General features: G+C 36.1%; 2 protein-coding genes across 2 annotated transcripts in view; one reads left to right on the top strand and one right to left on the bottom strand.

The window, feature by feature from the left end:
• The window catches only part of tut4 (terminal uridylyl transferase 4), a 36,011-nt gene extending 34,308 nt beyond the window's left edge, over positions 1 to 1,703 (bottom strand). Inside the window, exon 1 of the mRNA XM_084427789.1 lies at positions 1,505 to 1,703. The gene's annotated coding sequence lies outside the window, so the exon portion shown is untranslated. The remainder of the gene's footprint in view (positions 1 to 1,504) is intronic.
• A 3,186-nt stretch (positions 1,704 to 4,889) lies between these two features.
• Positions 4,890 to 10,899, top strand: gpx7 (glutathione peroxidase 7). The gene is made up of 3 exons (XM_084428710.1): positions 4,890 to 5,107; positions 8,506 to 8,767; positions 10,060 to 10,899. Exons 1-3 carry the CDS (start codon positions 4,973 to 4,975, stop codon positions 10,221 to 10,223), a joined length of 561 nt encoding a protein of 186 aa, XP_084284836.1. The 5' UTR covers positions 4,890 to 4,972; the 3' UTR covers positions 10,224 to 10,899.
• Positions 10,900 to 22,189: the final 11,290 nt, after the last annotated feature.

Here is a 22,189-nt window from a genome sequence, read left to right as displayed (position 1 = left end):
GCTTTGCTATAATATCAGATTCTTTTATATTTTTATATATATATATATATATATATATATATATATATATAAAATTATATATATATATATATATATATATATATATATATATATATATATATTTGGTTGTACCACATGACAAAAAAAGTAAAAAAAATTATTTAAACACGTTAGTAAATAGTTTACTAATTGAAACTTTTTTAAACACTGTTCATGACTCAAAAATATGCATTACATCAATTTTGAAAAGATTTTTTTTTTAAATATATATTTTTTGAAGCTTTATTTGTCATTGACCCAGCTTCAAATCTCCTGTCCCGCTCAACACATTTAATACAACATGAATGTATGCATTACAGATATGATATGAATATAAGAATACAGACATGAAATGCAATCATATGCATGCTTGACATTCAACATTTCCCTTACACTGAGCACAACATACTATTTATTTCAAAAAGAGCAGTATGTTTAAAGTATGCTACTAGTTAGAACATGGCACAACAGAACAATTAAATACTAATTACTTAGTACAGCACAGTAGTATGATTTAGGCATGCTTTAATCCAAAGTGACTTACAATGCATTCAAGCATTTTATCAGTTCATGCATTTCCTGGGAATCGAAACCCAAGCTCTTGCCGTTAAATAATCAAGCAATAAAGGCAATATTCACAGCTGATAATAGGCTACTTTCAGTCCATCATACTGGAGATGTAAAGGTAAAGCGCAGTGCATTGTGCTTGGTTATATACTGTATATTTTAGTGGGTCAAATTGCATACAGTACATATACTATACACTGCAGAAATGATCAGAGTAATATGTTAGTATGCTTTAGGTCAGCATTACTGACAGGAAGAAATTACATCATAATTACCAAGCAATTTTCTTTTTTAAAGTCTTAAGATTTCAAACATACATTTAAGCAAATATATCTAGAATAACTATTTATTATTATAACATCTGAAGCTAAATATATAATACATACTAGCTATCAATATATTTAATTATTTAAAGCATTAGACGTTGTATTTAAAAAAAAGAAAAAAAAGTGTTTGTATCATGTGCACAGATATTCAATCTTTCACAAGTTTAACGACCTGTAGGCCTTAACAAGCACAAAACTACAGTCGTACAGAAACTACAGTCATACATTAGAGTCCTAACATTAATTATGAGACCATACATGTAGCTGCTAAGTTTCCTGCCCTGATATTATATCCTAAATGTTATTGCTCGGTTCTAAATGTCCTATTCCCACTGTAAAAACACTGCATGTAATGATCAAACACTAGCACTGCACCATTACCTCCATACTTACATGTAGAACACATTTACATGCAAGTAATACACACTTAGAACTGTGTATCATTCACAAAAAGTCTAATTTCACAGTGATTCCCTAAACTTTTGTCAATGTATTTAGACTTAGCTCGCGCGCTGCGCTACAGACGCCTCGCGCACCTCTTCCTCACTTGTGTATTTACTTTTCTGTCTTACCTAGATTCACAAATGTGCGGTAGATCAGCAGTACATGCTGAGAACGATCATAAGGAGCGGGGACGGTTTGGCGTCGCGTTAAACGCCATGTATCCCGGCGCTGATGATGTTGTTGTTGTTGTTTTCGGCCCTGCTCGAGACGGTGAGCGCACGCGCCATGTTAACTCTGATCGCGCGCTGCATTGTGGGCCGCGTCAGTGCGGCAGGGGGAGAACCCGAAAATACACTGGAGACAGACGCGACGCTTTCGACGCGCCATATCGTCGAAGTGACGCCTACAGGCGGCGCTCTGAGGCCCAAACAATACAATTAGCCTACTAAAACTCTACAAGAAAACCAAAAGTTTATTGTTGATTCTGAAAACATATGTAGTATTTTAGAAAAGAAGAACCTGGACAGTGGGGATATATTTAGATTATGCCATTACCATTATTTACCATTAGATTATTTACATTTACTGTATTTTCATAGTATAAAATAGTGCTTTAAGTTTGCAAATAACGTGCATTCACCAGGTTAAAAACACATACTTGGGTTTTGACCATTTTGACAAACATCGTATTAAGATCTTATATTCAACAGGTATGGCTGAATTCACTGTATCAGTGTTAATATGCATATTAAAAACCATATTTCTAAAACATAACATAATGATTATATAAAAAAAGGCTATTATTGTATACAGAAGAAATTTTGTATAGCTGCAAATAGTTAAATAGCACTATATAGATAATAAAAACTATTGATTTATATAAATTATTAGCAGCAAATATTAACTAGCCTATTTTCCACACGAATATAGCTGCTTTTCTTTCTAGAATATCATCAAGGCTATTAGTGCAATACAGCAAACATTGCATTGTAATACATCCATACAAAACAAAACAAAACAAAGTAATAGCCTTTTAATATTTAAAAGTGCGGAAGAATACATTTTTTTCCAAACTCTAAAATGAAACTCGAGACCATGGGACTTTAAGTAGCCTATTAAATGTAACTAGAGAAGACCCTGTGCTTTCATAAATTAAAACAATATTTTAAAAATAGACTATTGATTCAACAAACCCTAGTTAGCCAGCCTAGTAGGCTATACAATCTTAAAATTGATAATAAACGTTTACCTAGATCTGTGTCTGTCAAGAAGAGATGCTTAAATGAGAACACTATACTATTTATGAAGGCTATATCTTTAACACCAAGCATATCTGCTGACTCCTTGATTCTTTTAACTCAACAGTTAAAAGTGCAATTGATGATATTACTCCTGTGAAAGTCAGGAAGAAGAGTGGCAGACAAAAAGCACCTTGGAGAAACTCAACAGCAGTGCAAAATATGAAAAGACAATGCAGAAAAGCAGAGCGCATGTGGCGGAAGACAAAACTTGTAGTCCATTATAACATCTACAAAGACAGCCTTCATGCTTTCAATATGGAACTAGGCAAAGCTAGACAGACTTTCTTCTCAAATATTATAAACAGTAATTTAAACAACACACGCACTCTTTTTGCTACTGTAGAGAGACTGACAAACCCCTCCAAGCCAGATTCCCAGTGAAATGCTCTCAGACAACAAGTGCAGTGAGTTTGCTTCTTTCTTCTCTGAGAAAATCAATAATATCAGAAAGGTGATCAGCACATCCTTGACTTGCGCTGGGGTCAGACAGATCAGACCACCTGAGAAAGTAGTTACTATGTCTGATTTCAAAGAAATTGATGGCAAAATTTTGGAAGAAACCGTACAGCACCTTAAAACATTATGCTTCACTTCTCTCTGGGAGTTTTCCAAACTCGCTGAAAACTGCAGTTGTCAAGCCCCTCCTGAAAAAGAGCAATCTGGATAAGACCATATTAAGCAACTATAGACCGATCTCAAATCTTCCTTTCATAGGCAAGATCATTGAAAAAGTTGTCTTCAATCAGCTGAACAAATTCTTAAGCGCGAATGGATACTTTGACAATTTTCAATCTGGTTTCCGACCGCACCACAGCACAGAGACAGCGCTCATAAAGATAATAAACGATATTCGCTTAAATACTGATTCAGGAAAATTATCAGTGCTGGTGCTACTCGACCTCAGTGCTGCATTTGACACTGTCGATCATAACATACTTCTGGACAGGCTGGAAAACTGGGTGGGGCTTTCTGGGATAGTCCTTAAATGGTTCAGGTCAAACTTAGATGGGAGAGGTTATTATGTGAGTATAGGAGACCATAAGTCTAAGTGGACATCCATGACATGCGGAGTTCCTCAAGGCTCAATTCTTGCGCCACTCCTGTTCAACCTGTATATGCTCCCAATGAGCCAAATAATGAGAAAGAACCAAATTGCTTACCACAGCTATGCAGACGACACACAGCTGTACTTAGCCCTATCGCCTAACGATTACAGCCCCATTGACTCCCTGTGCCAATGCATTGATGAAGTCAACAGTTGGATGTGTCAAAACTTTCTTCAGTTAAACAAAGACAAAACTGAAGTCATTGCATTTGGAAACAAAGATGAAGTTCTCAAGGTGAACGCATACCTTCACTCTAGGGGTCAAACAACTAAACATCAAGTCAGGAATCTTGGTGTGTCACTAGAGTCAGACCTTAGTTTCAGTAGTCATGTCAAAGCAATAACTAAATCAGCATACTATCATCTGAAAAATCTTGCAAGAATTAGATGCTTTGTTTCCAGACAAGACCTAGAGAAACTTGTTCATGCTTTCATCACCAGCAGGGTGGATTATTGTAATGGACTCCTCACTGGCCTTCCCAAAAAGACCATAAGACAGTTGTAGCTCATACAGAACGCTGCCGCCAGGATTCTGAGCAGAACCAGAAAATATGAACATATCACACCAGTCCTCAGGTCTCTACACTGGCTCCCAGTTAAATTTAGGATTGATTTTAAAGTATTATTACTGGTTTATAAATCATTCAATGGCCTAGGACCTACATTGCAGCTCCAGAAGAGATCAGATGTGCTCCTGACCTACAGTAGCCTAATCACATTCAAATCCAGACTCAAAACACATCTGTTTAGCTATGCATTTACTGAATGAGCACTGTGCCGCTGTTCGTCCGACTGTTTGTACTGTACTGTAGGCTACTGTATTTTATTTTATTTTTCTAAACTGTTTTAATTATTCTTATTTCTTTTTATTATTTTAATTTCTTCTATGTAAAGCACTTTGAATTGCCATTGTGTATGAAATGTGCTATATAAATAAACTTGCCTACCTTAATTATAAACAATAAATAAACTTTTACCGTAACCATCATGCAGTGTGTGAAAACATTTATGAAGTTGCAAGCGTTCGCTCGCGTCCAGAGGAATGAGGAAGCTTGTGATTGGTTGATCGGGGCGCGCGCGTCATTAAAGTTCTGTTTCCGCTCTAGGTCTGTTGATTTTCATTCCGTATCGGACCGTCCCGTTCACTTATCTGTCTTCTCTACATCAGAGGAATCTCATCTAACTGCATTATGGGGATGTTTCAAAGAGCACTTACTTTGCTGACTTTATCATGTCTGGTTGAGGCCAAACAGAAAGACTTTTACACGTTTAAGGTGGTGAACAGCAGAGGGAGGTTAGTTTCTCTGGATAAATACAGAGGATCGGTGAGTCTCCAGAAATGAGCTCTGATGCTGCAGACGTGAGATGCAACTAACGTGCATGTAAGAAAAGCCTGCGATACTAACGTGACAACACTGTGTGGCTTTCTCCGGATGCATGCGTGCTTTAATACTGTGGTAGAATTTCCTCACTTCAAGTATTTTCTTTCTAACAAACTACTAACCTGCAGACTGGAGTGGTTCTTCATTCATTCTCAGTGTCTACGTGGCAGCTGCATCTCAGCTCCTGCTGCTGATCTCGGCGCTGTGATTCACTCTTCATTAGCCTACTCCTGCATTTCGGAATAACTTTCAGTAATTATATTAACAGACATGCATTAAATAATGCTCTAGAGAGATTAGTATTGCAGCATGTACATTCAAACAGAACGAAATCAAATTGATTGGTTTTGAATGTCGAACTAGTCCAGATTTAAACAGTTGGCCTATAAAGTTTAACTTTGCAAACATTATTAAGAGTAACAATTTGCATGCTATAATTTAAAGCATTAGAAAAGACACATGTTGTGCTACACTGTTTTTTTACGCGTAATTTATTATGCATTAAATAATAGATTGTGTGGTTATAACAGATCTTTTAAACAGAACTGAGTTTGCACAACTCATTTTGAGTCACTAGGTGTCGATGTTGAATAACTTTCAAAAGCTATTCGTAGATCTTTGAAATCTGATACCAATCAGCAACTATATTATATTTAAATATATTGTATTATATTATATTGAAAATTTGAATGAATCTAGGCTAAAGTTTCATTATTGGTGTATACAAATGGTTATCTTAAATAATATTTTGACCTGACCACATTTTTAGTTTAGCTGACAAAACATGTTTACAGCGTACTCCCAGCTAACAAATATATGTTCTAATTATATATTTAGCTAACATTCCCATTAGGCTATGAAAATGTTATTTCTGAAAGTTCAAAACATTCCGTTTTTTATATGTTCGTTAACATTGTAAGGGAAAATTCCATTGTATCATTTTGAAAACATTATGGGAACGTTACTTTTTAATATTCTCTGAACATTCTGAAGCATTTAAAAAACATTAGACGATCATCCTAATATTTCGTTTCATGAATAATGTATAAATAATGTTTTTGTGCTGACGTTTTGAGAACATTATTAAAGACCAGATAATTCTGAATGAACATTCTATTAACGTTGCAGGAAGAACGTTTCATTACTTTGAGAGAAACTTGCCAGAACGTTATTAGCTGAAGTTCTGAGAGCGTTCTCTGTTAGCTGGGCTACTATACATCTACACTGTAATATAACTTTGAATCTATTGTCAAATCAGCTTAGATAATTGTGGTTCAGATAACATATTTTGAGTTTCAATTTATTAAACCAACTTCCTTGTATTAACTCACATTTTTTTTTTTTTTTTTTTAAGGCAGCCAGGTAACTTACTTTTTTAAGTTAAACCAGTAAACATTTTTGCTACCCTTACTTCTATCACTTTACTACTACCCTACCACTCCTCCTCATCCTACAACGACCACTACGACTAGGCTACTCCTGTTTTTGAAAATAAATAAATAAATTTGTATTTACCAGCTCTTTACATGCAATCAGCCATGCATCCTTTTAGTGTAGTTGTAACCTATCAGATGAAGTGGGTCAGTTTTAACACTAAATAATGAATAAAAAACATGAAGTGCTTTAATAACAGCAGGCTTAATGGAGGTGAGGTGTTTTTCAATCTGTATCAAGAGCTGATATTATAGGGCTGATGTCAGCAACAGTGTGTAATTTGCATCTTTAGAGAAAAACAAATGTACACACGGACACATCATGAGAGGTCTTCGAGACTTCGAGAGACTGACGTCACTCATCTCACGCTCCTCCGCTGCTGCTGATTGGCTCTAATGGCTTCATTTGGCTTTCAGACCATATGTGTTCATGGTCATATGCTTCAAAAACCTTCCTACAGTTTAAAAGCAGAGACACTAGTGATTATGAGCACAAACCGTTAATCTGATTCATGGACAACACAACTACTCTTTAAAATGTTTTTTTTCTAAGAAAATAAAACAAAGATTATTGGAGTATGTTTTACAAGAAAATTCTATCTGTCTGTCTGTCTGTCTGTCTATCCTTCTATCTGTCTGTCTGTCTGTCTGTCTGTCTATCCTTCTATCTATGTCTGTCTGTCTGCCCTTAATCTATCTATATGTCTGTCTGTCTGTCTGTCTGTCCTTCTATCTATCTATATGTCTGTCCTTCTAGCTATCTGTCTGTCTCTATCTATCTATCTATCTATCTATCTATCTATCTATCTATCTATCTATCTATCTATCTATCTATCCATCTATCTATCTGTCTATCTATTTATATGTCTATCTGTCTATCTATCTGTCTATCTATCTATCTATCTATCTATCTATCTATCTATCTATCTATCTATCTATCTGTCTGTCCTTGTATCTATCTATCTATCTGTCTGTCTATCTATCTATCTATCTGTCTATGTATCTATCTATCTATATGTCTATATGTCTATCTATCTATCTATCTATCTGTCTATGTATCTATCTATCTATATGTCTATCTATCTATCTATCTATCTATCTATCTATCTATCTATCTATCTATCTATCTATCTATCTATCTATCCATCTATCTATATGTCTATCTGTCTATCTATTTATATGTCTATCTGTCTATCTATCTATCTATCTGTCTATCTATCTGTCTGTCTGTCTGTCTGTCTGTCTGTCCTTGTATCTATCTATCTATCTGTCTGTCTATCTATCTATCTATCTGTCTATATGTCTATCTATCTGTCTATCTATCTATCTATCTATCTATCTATCTATCTATCTATCTGTCTATCTATCTGTCTGTCCTTCTATCTATCTATCTATCTATCTATCTATCTATCTATCTATCTATCTATCTGTCTATCTGTCTATCTATCTGTCTGTCTGTCCTTCCATCTATCTATCTATCTATCTATCTATCTATCTATCTATCTATCTATCTATCTATCTATCTATCTATCTATCTATCTATCTATCTGTCTATCTATCTATCTATCTATCTATCTGTCTGTCCTTGTATCTATCTATCTGTCTGTCTATCTATCTATCTATCTATCTATCTGTCTATGTATCTATCTATCTATATGTCTATATGTCTATCTATCTATCTATCTGTCTATGTATCTATCTATCTATATGTCTATCTATCTATCTATCTATCTATCTATCTATCTATCTATCTATCTATCCATCTATCTATATGTCTATCTGTCTATCTATTTATATGTCTATCTGTCTATCTATCTATATGTCCGTCCGTCCGTCTATCTTTAACCCTGAATGCAGTAGACATATATAATGTATGATATTGTTGATTTCCCTGTCCCGTGTTTGTAGGTTTCACTGGTAGTGAATGTGGCCAGTGAATGTGGTTACACCGACGAGCACTACAAAGACCTCCAGCAGCTGCAAAAAGACTTCGGGCCGTTTCATTTCAATGTGCTGGCGTTTCCCTGTAACCAGTTCGGCCAGCAGGAGCCAGGCAGCGATAAAGAGATCGACAGCTTCGTGCGGCGGGTCTACGGGGTTTCTTTTCCCATCTTCAGCAAGATCGCTGTGGTTGGAATAGGGGCAAATAACGCTTACAAATACCTTGTGGGTGAGTGGAACAGGTTACAGAGGGATCAAAAAGTATTTAGACACTTAAATAACACTTTAAAAAATCTGTCATTGCATTAAACAAAATGTAAAATCAAGTGTTTGTTGCGCAATGCCTAATCCCTTTGTGGCATATAACACAAACAAAGTTCATTTTCATGCAATGTAACAGCTTATTAATTTGACATGCTGTGCTCTCATTCATAGTTTTTCTCATTTCTCAAATCATCCTTAATATTTGCAAAGAAGTATGTGCATTCTCAAACCAATTCGTACAAAACAAGCCTGTTACTTACTCAAAATCTTTAGTTCATCTCTCAAAAGTAAGTATTTATGTCAATGAACATATCAGTGACATCAGAATGAAAAGTCCTTGTGTCATTGTACACAAACAAGATAGTCAAATTGCTTAGTCATGTTGTCAATAAAACACTGCACTCTGCTAGTATTACCCGATGTAAACTATGGCAACAGTTTGGATGACAGTTACTGTATTGAAATGTACAAAGCTGCGCTTCTTCTGTATGCCATATATCCATCAAAAGTACAAATTTACACACTACTGTACGTGAGTTATCGATTGAAAGAGACTGGATAGGATTCACAGTTACTTTTACTAGTGGTCTGACAAAAACAAATAAAACATTACAATATTATTGTGATATAGAAAAGAAATAAGGGCACAAAGGCGAAAACACAACATTAGAAAGGCAAACACAGGAAAGACCCCTTAGGCAGAACTTTGCTTTTGCATGCAGCTCTGTATTCATGAGATGCAACTTTGAGCTATTTCAGAGAGCTGGTTTCTCATTGGTTGATCTACATTCTCTTCATTAGTGAAAGTCAAGATTCACCTGCACAATTCATCAATTCATGGCACATTTACAAAAAGTCTAATAGAAATATGTGGAAAATATGCTTGACAGTTTATGACAACTAGATCAACCGTTTTGCATTTAATGACTTATACGCTGAACTAATGACTGGATGTTTTGAGGGGTACGACTATTGCACTGAGAACTATTTAATACATTTTGAGCAACACGGCATTAGCTACTGATAATGTAGGAAACCGCAGACAATTATACATAATCAATTGCATGAATGTACCAAAGCAATCACAACTTGTTCAAAAGAATGAGAAACCGCTTTCATGATGTGCACAGGGGACTAGATGATGTGGAGGATGAACAAAGAGTTTTGAGAGTTTCATGTCTGATCTGAGAAGTGCACCAAAGTGCAGTTTTTCTGAGAAAAACTTTAAACAACCGTCGCTCTCTCTTCTAATTTCAGAGGCGTCTAGGAAAGAGCCGACCTGGAATTTTTGGAAGTACCTCATCAATACTGATGGCAAAGTTGTTGATGCGTGGGGTCCTGATGTCTCCGTCAAAGAAATCCGCCCACAGATAGCGGATATGGTTCGGAAGCTGATCATCAAGAGGAAAGAAGAGCTTTAAGTCCTTTGAATCTTCTTCAGCTCTGAAAACTGTCAACACTCAGACCTCAGAAACAGATTCTTTGAAGAAACAAATGCTAATTTAGGCCTATTTAAAGTACGAAGTGTGAGATTACACCAGCGCAACCCACTTTAAACGAACATATATCCTCTCATCCAGTCGTGAATCTTTCAGTTGTGAAAACTTTGTTGCATCTGTTTGGAAAGAGAAGCACTGAGAATTAAAGTGATAAAAGACCACTTTTATTAATAAACCACTTCATGCTTACACTAAATTACATCCTACACGTTATGTCTAAAAGAACAACACCAAAAAATAGAGCAATATGATGAACTGATTCTGGAGTAGAATTTGTATATATATACTGTATATATATACTCCCGCTATCTTTTTGTTCTGTGACCTTCCTGAAAGATTAAAAAACACCCTTTGACCTTGTTATATTTTAGTTTGGTGGCTCCATTAAAAGTTTTGCCCTAAATTTTCTGTATTTTGTTTATTTGAAAAGAGTTTATTTTTTTATTTTTTTGAGGCTGCAAACTTAAACACGTGAAGGTACATTCAAAAGCAAAATATTATGAAGCTTAAATAATTTTTGTGCAGAGGTTTAGAGAACAGAACATCTTTACAATTCCCATTTACACATTCATGCCGTTTTCTTAAAGGTGCTCTAAGCGATGTTGGGTGACGTCACTTCTTGTTGCATTCGAAGTATTGTCAAACAAAACGGAGGCTAGCTCGACCCTCCCTCCTCCTCATCCCGTCCCCTCCCCCTCCCTTCCGTGCTTTTCCGATGTAAATTCGGGACTTCGCACGTTCCTTCTCCTTTTCCCTCTTCTTTGCTATTTGTTCATCGGAACGTCGTCTCTTTGGTCGTGCGATATCAAAATTCAAGAGAATATAATTATAACGTTAGTCGTTGTCTCTGGAACACTGTTTGTTATGTTTCGTGGTCCAGGCTGGGCCAGTTTGTTTTTGTTGCTGTTTGTGGAGCCTGAGCTGTCTAGAGAGACCGGGTCTCTTTACAGTGTGTTCAGGGGACAGGCAGCTAGCGGATAGTGAGGAGATGTTTGCTGGATGTGACAAAAAATGTTTCGGCCTATAAAACGCGTGACATCGCTTAGAGCACCTTTAAGTAAGTGCTCAGGGTTACTTTGCAGCCAGTTTTAAACATTTTATTAGTAAAAATGTGCTAAAGTGTGTAGTGGGAAACTCAAGGTGAGATTTGTATTTCACATTCAAATTAATATGAAAGGTTTATGGAATGTACAAGATATTACCTCAAGGTCCTGGTGTACGCTGTGCCCTCTTTAGACTTGAAGTTGAATGGCTAAACGCTTATAAAGCCAGTCAAATTCAATCACAGTAAGTTAACACAGTAAATCAAATTTAAAAATGTATGTTTACCACAATAAGTTGCCAGCTACTATTAGCTTTTATTTCACCTCTCTCTGGAGTAATTGATTTGCTCCAACAATCAATCATACATCTCCTAAATAAGCTGCATTATTTGAGCTATGATTCATGCATTACATTAGTTTAACTCCCAAAAAGCAATGGTAATATTGATACTTGATTTTTGCTCAAAGCAAGATGAAACCTTTGGAGAAATCAAGGTTTATTTTTTGCATCTATTTGAGCGGAGTTTGATATGGGAAATAATTTGCCGACAGTGTTTTACCATTTTATTTTTTTCTGGGTCCCACTGACAACGTTCGTCAAGGTTTATTTAATGAATGCTTGTGCTTTTTCAAGCCTGATTCTGCTCAACATCTTTTGTGTACCACCGAAGAAAACATGCAGGTTTCATATGAGTCAGACTTCAAACAGTCCATGTTTTCTTCAGATTTAATTTCAAAAGATCAAGGAAAAATGATTTCTCATTATGTGATGCCTGTAATACCGACAATTTCGTAAAGCAGTTTCTCCTGTGATGACGTGACCTCAGAATCGGTGTATGTTGGAATTAATGTAAGTGACATTTGGATTGTTTTATTTTTAGTCTTTTGACCTTTTTCTTGCCGCCTACACCAAAGTTCATCTCTAATGATTTTATTCATTTCTTCAGGCTGTGATAAAGAAATCTGTACCTTAAAACTTCAAAAAATATGTACATGACCTTTTTGGTATTGTGTGACCGCCTGAAGTAAATTAATCTGAAATGAGCTAAAACAAGGTCTCAAGGTCAAATCTTAATCATCAGGTCATGGCCTCAACCTCAACTATCTGTCCTTAATGCGGAAATGTAATGTTACAGAAAGGAATTGTGTGTGAATATATTGAATCCATATTTAGTGGTGCATGCTAAGTATTTCAAAATATAATAAAAGACCACTTTTGTTAATAAACAATAAAAGACCACTTCATGCTTACACTTAAATGACACCAAAATAATGAAATATGAGCAAAATGATGAAATGACAAGCTCCTAAGCCTAATTATAAAAAAGTCAGGGTGAATGGGATTTTGCCATTGAAATGACTTGGAAAAAGTGTCCCTATCAACCTGAAGTCACCCCTATATATAAGCACCCACAACACCCTTGCAATTGCACTGTAAGTTATGCAGGAGATGGCATAAAAATGGGTCCAACACAATCATTCATGAAGCACATTGCACACGAAACAAACGCCAGCAGGGAGAAGGCCTCTGGAAACTCACTGTCTTTTGAATTAAATGCACCAGCCAGAAGGTTTCTGAACAGCGGAGCAGAAGAGGATGAGGATGGAATATCTGATGAGATATCAGTCTGATTAACCAATGCTTTTAAAGGGTAAACAACACTTCAGTATCTTTGAAGCAGGAATTTTAATTTCCCTGATCAGCAAACATGACGTGGCTGCTGTCTTGTTATGCACAGTCACAATTCAAGACCTTCCTGATTTACCAACGTTACTATCAGAATATCAAGTAGCTTGTTCAGTTATTGGCACGCCTCCACTTTTACACTATCATTCGTTTTTTATTTGTCTATTTACAGTTTCCAGCAGTAAAGAAACATGCATCATATCTAAAATAATGTATTTTGTTTAACATGTATTGTGCTGTGAATGATGGAATAAAACATTTTCGGAATAAAATTGCAAACAATTTTGTCTAGTTTCATAGCCAGCACTTGATGTGTCCTATAAAGTGTCATGAAATCCCCCTGTTTTAGCACTGGTTATTCACATCTCAGATACAATTTAAAAAAAAAGACTGGGATAAAAAGTGGGATAAAACACAGAATTACAACACATATGAATATTAAAATTTGAGTGGAGAAAAAAAAGTTAATTTTTGGAACATTATTAATTACACAACATTATTTTGGAAGTTAAAGGTGCTCTAAGCGATGTCACGCGTTTTATAGGCCGAAACATTTTTTGTCACATCCAGCAAACATCTCCTCACTATCCGCTAGCTGCCTGTCCCCTGAACACACTGTAAAGAAACGCGTTCTCTGTAGACAGCCCAGGCTCCACAAACGACAACAAAAACAAACTGGCCCAGCCTGGACCACGAAACATAACAAACTGTGTTCCAGCCAATAACCAACAAGAATGATTTGGGGGTGGGGGTTTGGGGGGTTAGTGCGCGTGCACATGAAGGGGGGTGTGGGGAGTGGAGGAGAGAGAGGCATGAGGAGGGACGTTAGCTAGAGGAGAGATGTCCTAACAACGACTAACGTTAAAATTGTATATTCTTTAGAATTTTGATATGGCCGACACACGACCAAAGAGACGACGTTCCGATGAACAAATAACAAAGAATAGGGAAAAGGAGAAGGAACGCGAAGTCCCGAATTTACATCGGAAAAGCGTTCAAAAGGTGGCGAGAACTCCGCCGGCAGAAGGACTTCCAATCCGACATTCAGGTGGCTCTGTTTTTGCTGGACAGGTGGGTAAATCCAGTTTGTTTTTTCTAAATGGTTCATGACTGTTTCAGGAAGCACGGAAGGGAGGGGGAGGGGACGGGATGAGGAGGAGGGAGGGTCGAGGTTCAATACTTTGAACGTCAACAAGAAGTGACGTCACCCAACATCGCTTAGAGCATCTTTAAAGAGGTTTTTACGTAGAATTCATAAGCCCTTGTTATTAGTGACACCGGTGGCCGTTAAGTGAACTGCAGCCACCGACTTACTGTTACACACCAGAGACGGAATCTGATTCAATGCCCTGATATATTCACTCTTTTTCATTCTTTGCTTAGACGTAAAAAGAAGTTGTAAATACCTTTACAGCGATTTACTGTTAACTTTTTACTGTCATTACTATCATTTACTGTTAACGAACATCCAGACGCCGTCCCCACTGAGAGAGACGGTAGGATGAATATGTAAACATGTGCTGCACGCTTTTACTCATAATCCATAGCACTTTCAAAGCATGGTTCTTTATGGAACCTTATAAAAGGTTCTATTTAGCACCAAAAAGAGTTCTGCTATTGTTACAAGCCGAAGAACCCTAATTACTGTTTAGAACCATTTTTCTTAAGAGTGAAGAGTTTGACAAATACTGTGATATAGACCTTCTTCACTTTTTATCTGACTTTTCCTTAATAACCTTAAAAGAACCATCTTTTTTTTTTTTTGAGTGTTGTGATGTCAGTGCGGGTCTCGCAGCGGCTGAGGAAGGTTTGATAGGTTTTCTGTCATATCACAGCAAACAGTGCGACTCCACATCCCATAACCAGATTAAGACTGTCAGAGGATTGTGAAACCACTTTCATTTCCACACCTTCAAAGCAAAAGCTTTACCACCTGCCAAACAGATCAAGCACCTCTAAACAGACTCTTCTATAAATGATTCATAAAAAAAGTACTAGTTTACCTCTTCAACTTCTATTCACATTTCAACAGTTTATTGTAGTGAATTGCCATCCATCAGTGACCACTGGTCTCATTTCTGATCATAGATAAAAAGCGAAAGTGAAAAAAAAAAAAAGTTTAAGAAGTTTAAGTTTACTGTAAAGCAAATGTACTGAACTAAAAAAAAAAAAAAAAAATATCTAAAACTCATTATTGAAGTTACAAAAGCTATTCAGTCAGGAGCAATGAGTGATTTCCTTGTCTTCTGTTGTTTGATTAACATTAAAAACACAGACAGCAGGAATATTAGGCTGCTGTCACTTTAAGACATAACACACTGATCCAATACACTGATACTGATACACATGCATTTTCTTTCTCGACTGTTTACATTCATGTTGACAATTTTGTGTGAATTTGTCCATTCAAGCGCAAGACTTAAGAAAACTCAATATTTTCATATAACATTTACATCTCTGCAGGAGTTATACAAATATTCTGAGTGAGAGCGTGTTCTGAGGCTGAGAACGTGTACACAACATGTTCTCCTGCATTTCATTCCCATAATTAATTTCTCCTGGGACAAAGCATCCAAATCTACCATATATCAGTCCTATCACAGTTCCCACTGTCACTAGTGTGCAATAAATTGTCTTTTAGCTTGGACTCTTGAAAAACCACAGAGCTTAAAATCGTTTTCTCACCATAAATAAGGATTTACCGATGCATTTCTTAAAATTTGTCAAAAGGTACAGCACTCTTTTATCCAAATATGAAAATTCAGTCACACAGAATTTAAATATTCTATTCACCCAATTCAGACCTGGATGAGCAGCAAGTTTGACATCAACATTTTTTTTTATTTTTTATTGAATGCCGTGATGCTTCAGTCTCTTTGAGGATGAGGATTGATGATTGAAAGTAAAATGATTTTACTTTTGGTCTGAATTATTCCTTTAAATAACCTTGCTCTTTCGAAATAAAAGATTGTATTTTAATCTTAATTAACACTTCAAATTGCTGCTCTTTTTGACAAAATAAGTGGTTATCCTTAGAACATTTATTTATCCACTTCCTTTGATCAGTTTGAAATGACTGAAAATAATTTTCAATCAATTAAAAAAATAAAATTTAAAAAAGTAACAAATTAAATAAACCAAAACAAATAAAAATGATTAATAAAATTGTAAACATCCAGTTTGGATGAATTTTTTTTTAACCAAATGATAATGAATTAACCAAGCATTAAAGTGTTTGGTTTCTCTACAGATTATAAATAATTTTATGATCTGCACCAAAATAATTATTATCAGGCTGACAAACTAAACTATACTATCCAGACCATCTTACTTTTACATTTATTTATTTAGCATATGCTTTTATCCAAGGCGATTTACAAATGATTGATCCTAAAGAGGCATTAAACAAAAGAAATGCTAGTAGTAAAAGTTTCAGACATGTGCTATACTTGTAAAAGAAAGTTTAAATCTTCTTATAGCACAAACATATAAGAGAAAAGGTAAGCCAACCATTTATTTCAAGTCTTTCTAATCCCAAAAACCTTTCAGCACAACTTTTCAGAGCCGGTCAGAATTCACTGAACCCTGAGAGAGTGAATCCAGACGATCACAGCTGGTCTGTTTGGATATGATAATATCGTGTCTGCCATCAGACCTCCTCTCAAACACTTCACAGTTTCTCTGAACGACATGCTTGGCATATTAAAAACAATGCTTAGTCTTGCAGGTGTATATGAAAGGAGGAACTGAGTAGGACTCATTGATATCAAGACAACTACAACTATTAGAAATTCATGCATTTATGAGATGTGCACGAGTATCTGCTGATTCAAGGACTTTTCAACATTTTGAATTCAGTGTTCAACATTGTTTTTACATTCGTGACACACGTCTTAATCTTGTGAAACTTTCTTTGAAGTGTACAGTTCTGTCAAACTGGCTATTCGTGGAAATTAAAAGACTGAAAAAGCTCCATCTCCAGTCCACCAAGACCATTTACTGAAACAAAATGGCAAAAAAAAAAAAAAAAGGTTGTTTAAATCGTTGCCTTTGTGATGTTAAAGCACATAAGAAAGTGGCTGAACCAGATATTGACTGAAAATTGGACACACTTCATTTCAAAGTGTGTCCACTTTAGACATTCTACTAGTCTTTCTACTTTGGCTTTACAGCAGCTCTATAGAATAAAGTTATTATCAAGCTAAAGTTAGTTTTGATTGATTCACTTTAGTTATTAACTTAGGGGCCGCTTACACGACACCGTTCTAACAGAAAACCCTAAATGCGCTCCGGCCGCTCATCTACACAACAACGGTGCCTGGTGGCTCGAGAACGCAAACCTTGAAATAGGTTCAAAGGTACAAGCCTTGAAAAATCTCTGCGCAAACTTCAAAAAACGCGAACCTGTGATGGCGTGCACATGTGTATTACGTGTTTAGTCTATAGAGATGCGCATTTGAATATATATGTGCGCAGGCGTGTAGTCCTTCTTTACAAACCAACCCTCAACATGTCTGGCCTTAAACATTTATAATACAATTTATCGCTTTCACGAAGCCACGCGAACCGGAATTATCCCTACACCGCTTTATCTGTACAGAGGTAAAGGGAGGGGAGGGAGGCCTTCACAGGGGAGAGACTAGTTGACACTTTAGGACTGCGTTGTTGTCATGTCCAGGCGCAGGTCCTTCATCAGATCTGGATACGGCCTGGATCCGGCGGACTGCGGTAAACCTCGGGATAAACAGAGAGACTAATATTAGCATAGACGCCATCCTTCATGATGTAACAAGTACATCAGGATTTATGGGAAGTGTTCCCGGTTCCAGCTGACCTAATCTATGCAGCCTAACATGGAATTATAGAAGTCTATAATGTGTTATGTGTGTCTGCTTTACAGACTATGTTAGGAAGACTCTTCCAGAGTTTTGGTGCTAAAATGGAAAAGGATCTACCGCCTGCAGTCGATTTTGATATTCTATATCAACTGGCCGGAATTTTGAGATCGCAATAGACGTGAAGGACTATAATGCGTTGAGAGCTCGCTCAAGTACTGCGGAGCTAAAGTACTGTAGTTTGTTTATTAAGCGTGCAGGGCAACCACCCAAGAGCATTACTAACATTAGTAACTTTGCAACTATATATCAACGTACTCTCATTAGAGTATTAGTAGGCAGTCTGCTTAATATCTGCTAGCACTTTATTTTGATGCTTCCCAACACATTCTACATTCTACATTCTACTGACTATAAGTAGCTTTGAGAGTTAGCTTACTCTAATGAGAGTTGGTTGTAGTTGCAGTGGAAAGTCTAATGTGAACTATCAAAATAAAGTGAAAGCCAAATAATTACAAAGCAGCAGCGAGATAATACATTTAATTAAAAGTGAAATTGAGAAGTAAAAGACAGAAATAGTATTTTCTTTACTCCAATAATCTTCTAAAAGTAACTTTTTACAGTGCATTTATGTGCAAATTCTAAAACCGGTAATCTGCAACATGCTGTTTGTTTCACATGAAAAGGTTAGCCAATCAAAGCAGAGGTCATTTGCATGAAGTCTTAAAGGCACACTCTAAAAAAAACAGCCTGATTAGCTGTAAAGATCAGAAAGAGGTGTAAAACTGCAGTGTGAAACTAAATTATCACTGTATCTGAGGCAAGAAACTTTCACTAGCATTATACTGTAATTGGACTTCAGGGGAATTATTTAACATGCTTCAAAAGTGCGATATTAGTCTTTTGAGTGCACTTTGAGCACATTATATGCGAAGAAGAACAACTCGAGCGTGATACACTGGCTTGATATTACCACGAAATCCATACTAGATGAGGACAAAAATACCTTTAATGGTTTTTGCAATGATTTTTCAGGCTGCATTACCTGGTGTTGAACTCGGACGCTGATCAGTGTTTGATTAAATAAATCACAGAAGAAAAGTTCATGTGATTTTTCCAAAGGTGCAGTTAGTTTAGAGATAAAAAAAATGTGTACGGCATCCTAATGTTCTACCATAGAAGTAGAGTCACTGATGAAATTGCAGTATTTAGTACGGCACATTTCTTAGCCGTGCTGACTGGCAAATCATTTTTAATGTTGGAACTGATGAGGCAGAGACAGTACAGCAAAAACACAGCATCATGAAACCTTACAGAAGACAGCAGCTCAAAACAAAGATAAAGCCACTTGGGGACAAACTTCACTGACGAATCTTCTTGAACTGACCATCAATGAATCACGCAGCACTTTGGAAACGCAACAATCTTTAACGGTACATCAATAGGCAATTTTTATCACAGCATGTTTAAATCAAATCAATACAAGTCAAGGCAGCATGAAGTATTGAAATAATAGATCACTGGCTCACAAAGTACAATTCAGTGCAGCTTTGGGCCTCAGCGTGACACAATAGGCAACACATTCACCCATGAAAACAAACAGAAAAGAAACCCTTTTTTCCTGGCCATAAAAAATAAATATGAACAATGTTTTTTGTAGACATCTTAAAGGTACAAAACTTTGCACTAAGGTCAAAAACAAGGCTTAACCGTTTGCAGTTTTTGCAACCCTGTTGTGACAATTTATAATGAACGTATATAGTAAACAGTAAAATTAAATAGAATAAATCAATAATGAAAAAGTTAAAAAGTAAAAAATTATAATTATAATAATAAAATATATTATAATAATAAAAAATTATAATAATGAATATAGTATAAAATATATAACATTAAACAATAAATAAAAATTTAAACATTACTTGGCATGGACCAGCTATTTTGTACCACCTAATTCTGTTTTTAGTTGATAAAAAAAATAATAATAAAAAAAAAATAATAATTTTTTAAAAACAAAAGTTGTTGTTTGATCGTTTTCTTTTTAGAACTTTGGTAACAAGGTTAAATTGTTGAGCTCAACAACAACAAAAAAAGGGAAAAATGGAATTAAACTGACTAATCTTTTAGTCATGCTGTAAAAAATAGTCCCAATGATGTCACTTCCTGGATTCCACAATTTTAAGGAATCTTCAGCAAAATCAGCAGCAACAGGGATGTGCATGCAATGCACGTCCACCGGTTATTAAAATGAATGAATAATTAAGACTTTACAATTAATTTCAATATCAATTCAACAGATGAGCTGTGTATAAAAAATGATGTCCCTTTTGCATAATCTTAATTGGTTTCTACAATTGAAAAGGTCAAGACAATGCATGTGGGACCGGCCAAATTCACCATTTTAGGGAGTGTTTAATAGCTACTTTCCGCCCCTGTTAATTTTACGTTAGATAACATTGTATTTGATATTTAATGATATTAAGTAAAATTTGTACTTGCTGTAGTGTTGTCAAATGGATTAATCTCAATTAATTGATTCTAAAATAAAAGTTTGTGCTTATATAATATATGTGAGTATATATATTATATATGTGTGTGTGCATGTCTGTATGTATATATATATATATATATATATATATACATACACACACTCACCTAGGATTATTAGGAACACCTGTTCAATTTCTCATTAATGCAATTATCTAATCAACCAATCACATGGCAGTTGCTTCAATGCATTTAGGGGTGTGGTCCTGGTCAAGACAATCTCCTGAACTCCAAACTGAATGTCAGAATGGGAAAGAAAGGTGATTTAAGCAATTTTGAGCGTGGCATGGTTGTTGGTGCCAGACGGGCCGGTCTGAGTATTTCACAATTTGCTCAGTTACTGGGATTTTCACGCACAACCATTTCTAGGGTTTACAAAGAATGGTGTGAAAAGGGAAAAACATCCAGTATGCGGCAGTCCTGTGGGCGAAAATGCCTTGTTGATGCTAGAGGTCAGAGGAGAATGGGCCGACTGATTCAAGCTGATAGAAGAGCAACTTTGACTGAAATAACCACTCGTTACAACCGAGGTATGCAGCAAAGCATTTGTGAAGCCACAACACGCACAACCTTGAGGCGGATGGGCTACAACAGCAGAAGACCCCACCGGGTACCACTCATCTCCACTACAAATAGGAAAAAGAGGCTACAATTTGCACGAGCTCACCAAAATTGGACAGTTGAAGACTGGAAAAATGTTGCCTGGTCTGATGAGTCTCGATTTCTGTTGAGACATTCAGATGGTAGAGTCAGAATTTGGCGTAAACAGAATGAGAACATGGATCCATCATGCCTTGTTACCACTGTGCAGGCTGGTGGTGGTGGTGTAATGGTGTGGGGGATGTTTTCTTGGCACACTTTAGGCCCCTTAGTGCCAATTGGGCATCGTTTAAATGCCACGGCCTACCTGAGCATTGTTTCTGACCATGTCCATCCCTTTATGACCACCATGTACCCATCCTCTGATGGCTACTTCCAGCAGGATAATGCACCATGTCACAAAGCTCGAATCATTTCAAATTGGTTTCTTGAACATGACAATGAGTTCACTGTACTAAAATGGCCCCCACAGTCACCAGATCTCAACCCAATAGAGCATCTTTGGGATGTGGTGGAACGGGAGCTTCGTGCCCTGGATGTGCATCCCACAAATCTCCATCAACTGCAAGATGCTATCCTATCAATATGGGCCAACATTTCTAAAGAATGCTTTCAGCACCTTGTTGAATCAATGCCACGTAGAATTAAGGCAGTTCTGAAGGCGAAAGGGGGTCAAACACAGTATTAGTATGGTGTTCCTAATAATCCTTTAGGTGAGTGTATATATACAGTATATGTATGTGTATGTGTGTGTGTGTATATATATGAAGAGTTCAGATGCAAAAGCCTCTAAGTGCCATCTGAAATTTTCTTCTAGAATGATCATTTTTATAAAGCTTGTATATTTAAGTTAAGTAATTTCACTTAAATGACAATTAATGGGTAATTTGCATTGCCATTTAAGTGAAATTATTGAACTTAAATATACGAGCTTGATAAAAATGATCATTCTAGAAGAAAATTTCAGATGGCACTTAGAGGCTTTTGCATCTGAACTCTTCATATATATATATATACATATATATATATATAATATATACACACACACACACATATATGTAGGCTATATATATATAAAATATATATACACGCACATGTATTATATAAACACAAACCTTTATGTTAGAATTGATTAATCGCGATTAGTCGATTTAACAGCACTAACTTGCTGGTTTT

This window comes from Rutilus rutilus, assembly GCF_951802725.1.
Source record: "Rutilus rutilus genome assembly, chromosome: 13".
NCBI classification, from domain to species: Eukaryota; Metazoa; Chordata; class Actinopteri; order Cypriniformes; family Leuciscidae; genus Rutilus; species Rutilus rutilus.
Note: the sequence above shows the minus strand (reverse complement) of the source record. Positions and strands in the feature narration are given on the sequence as shown.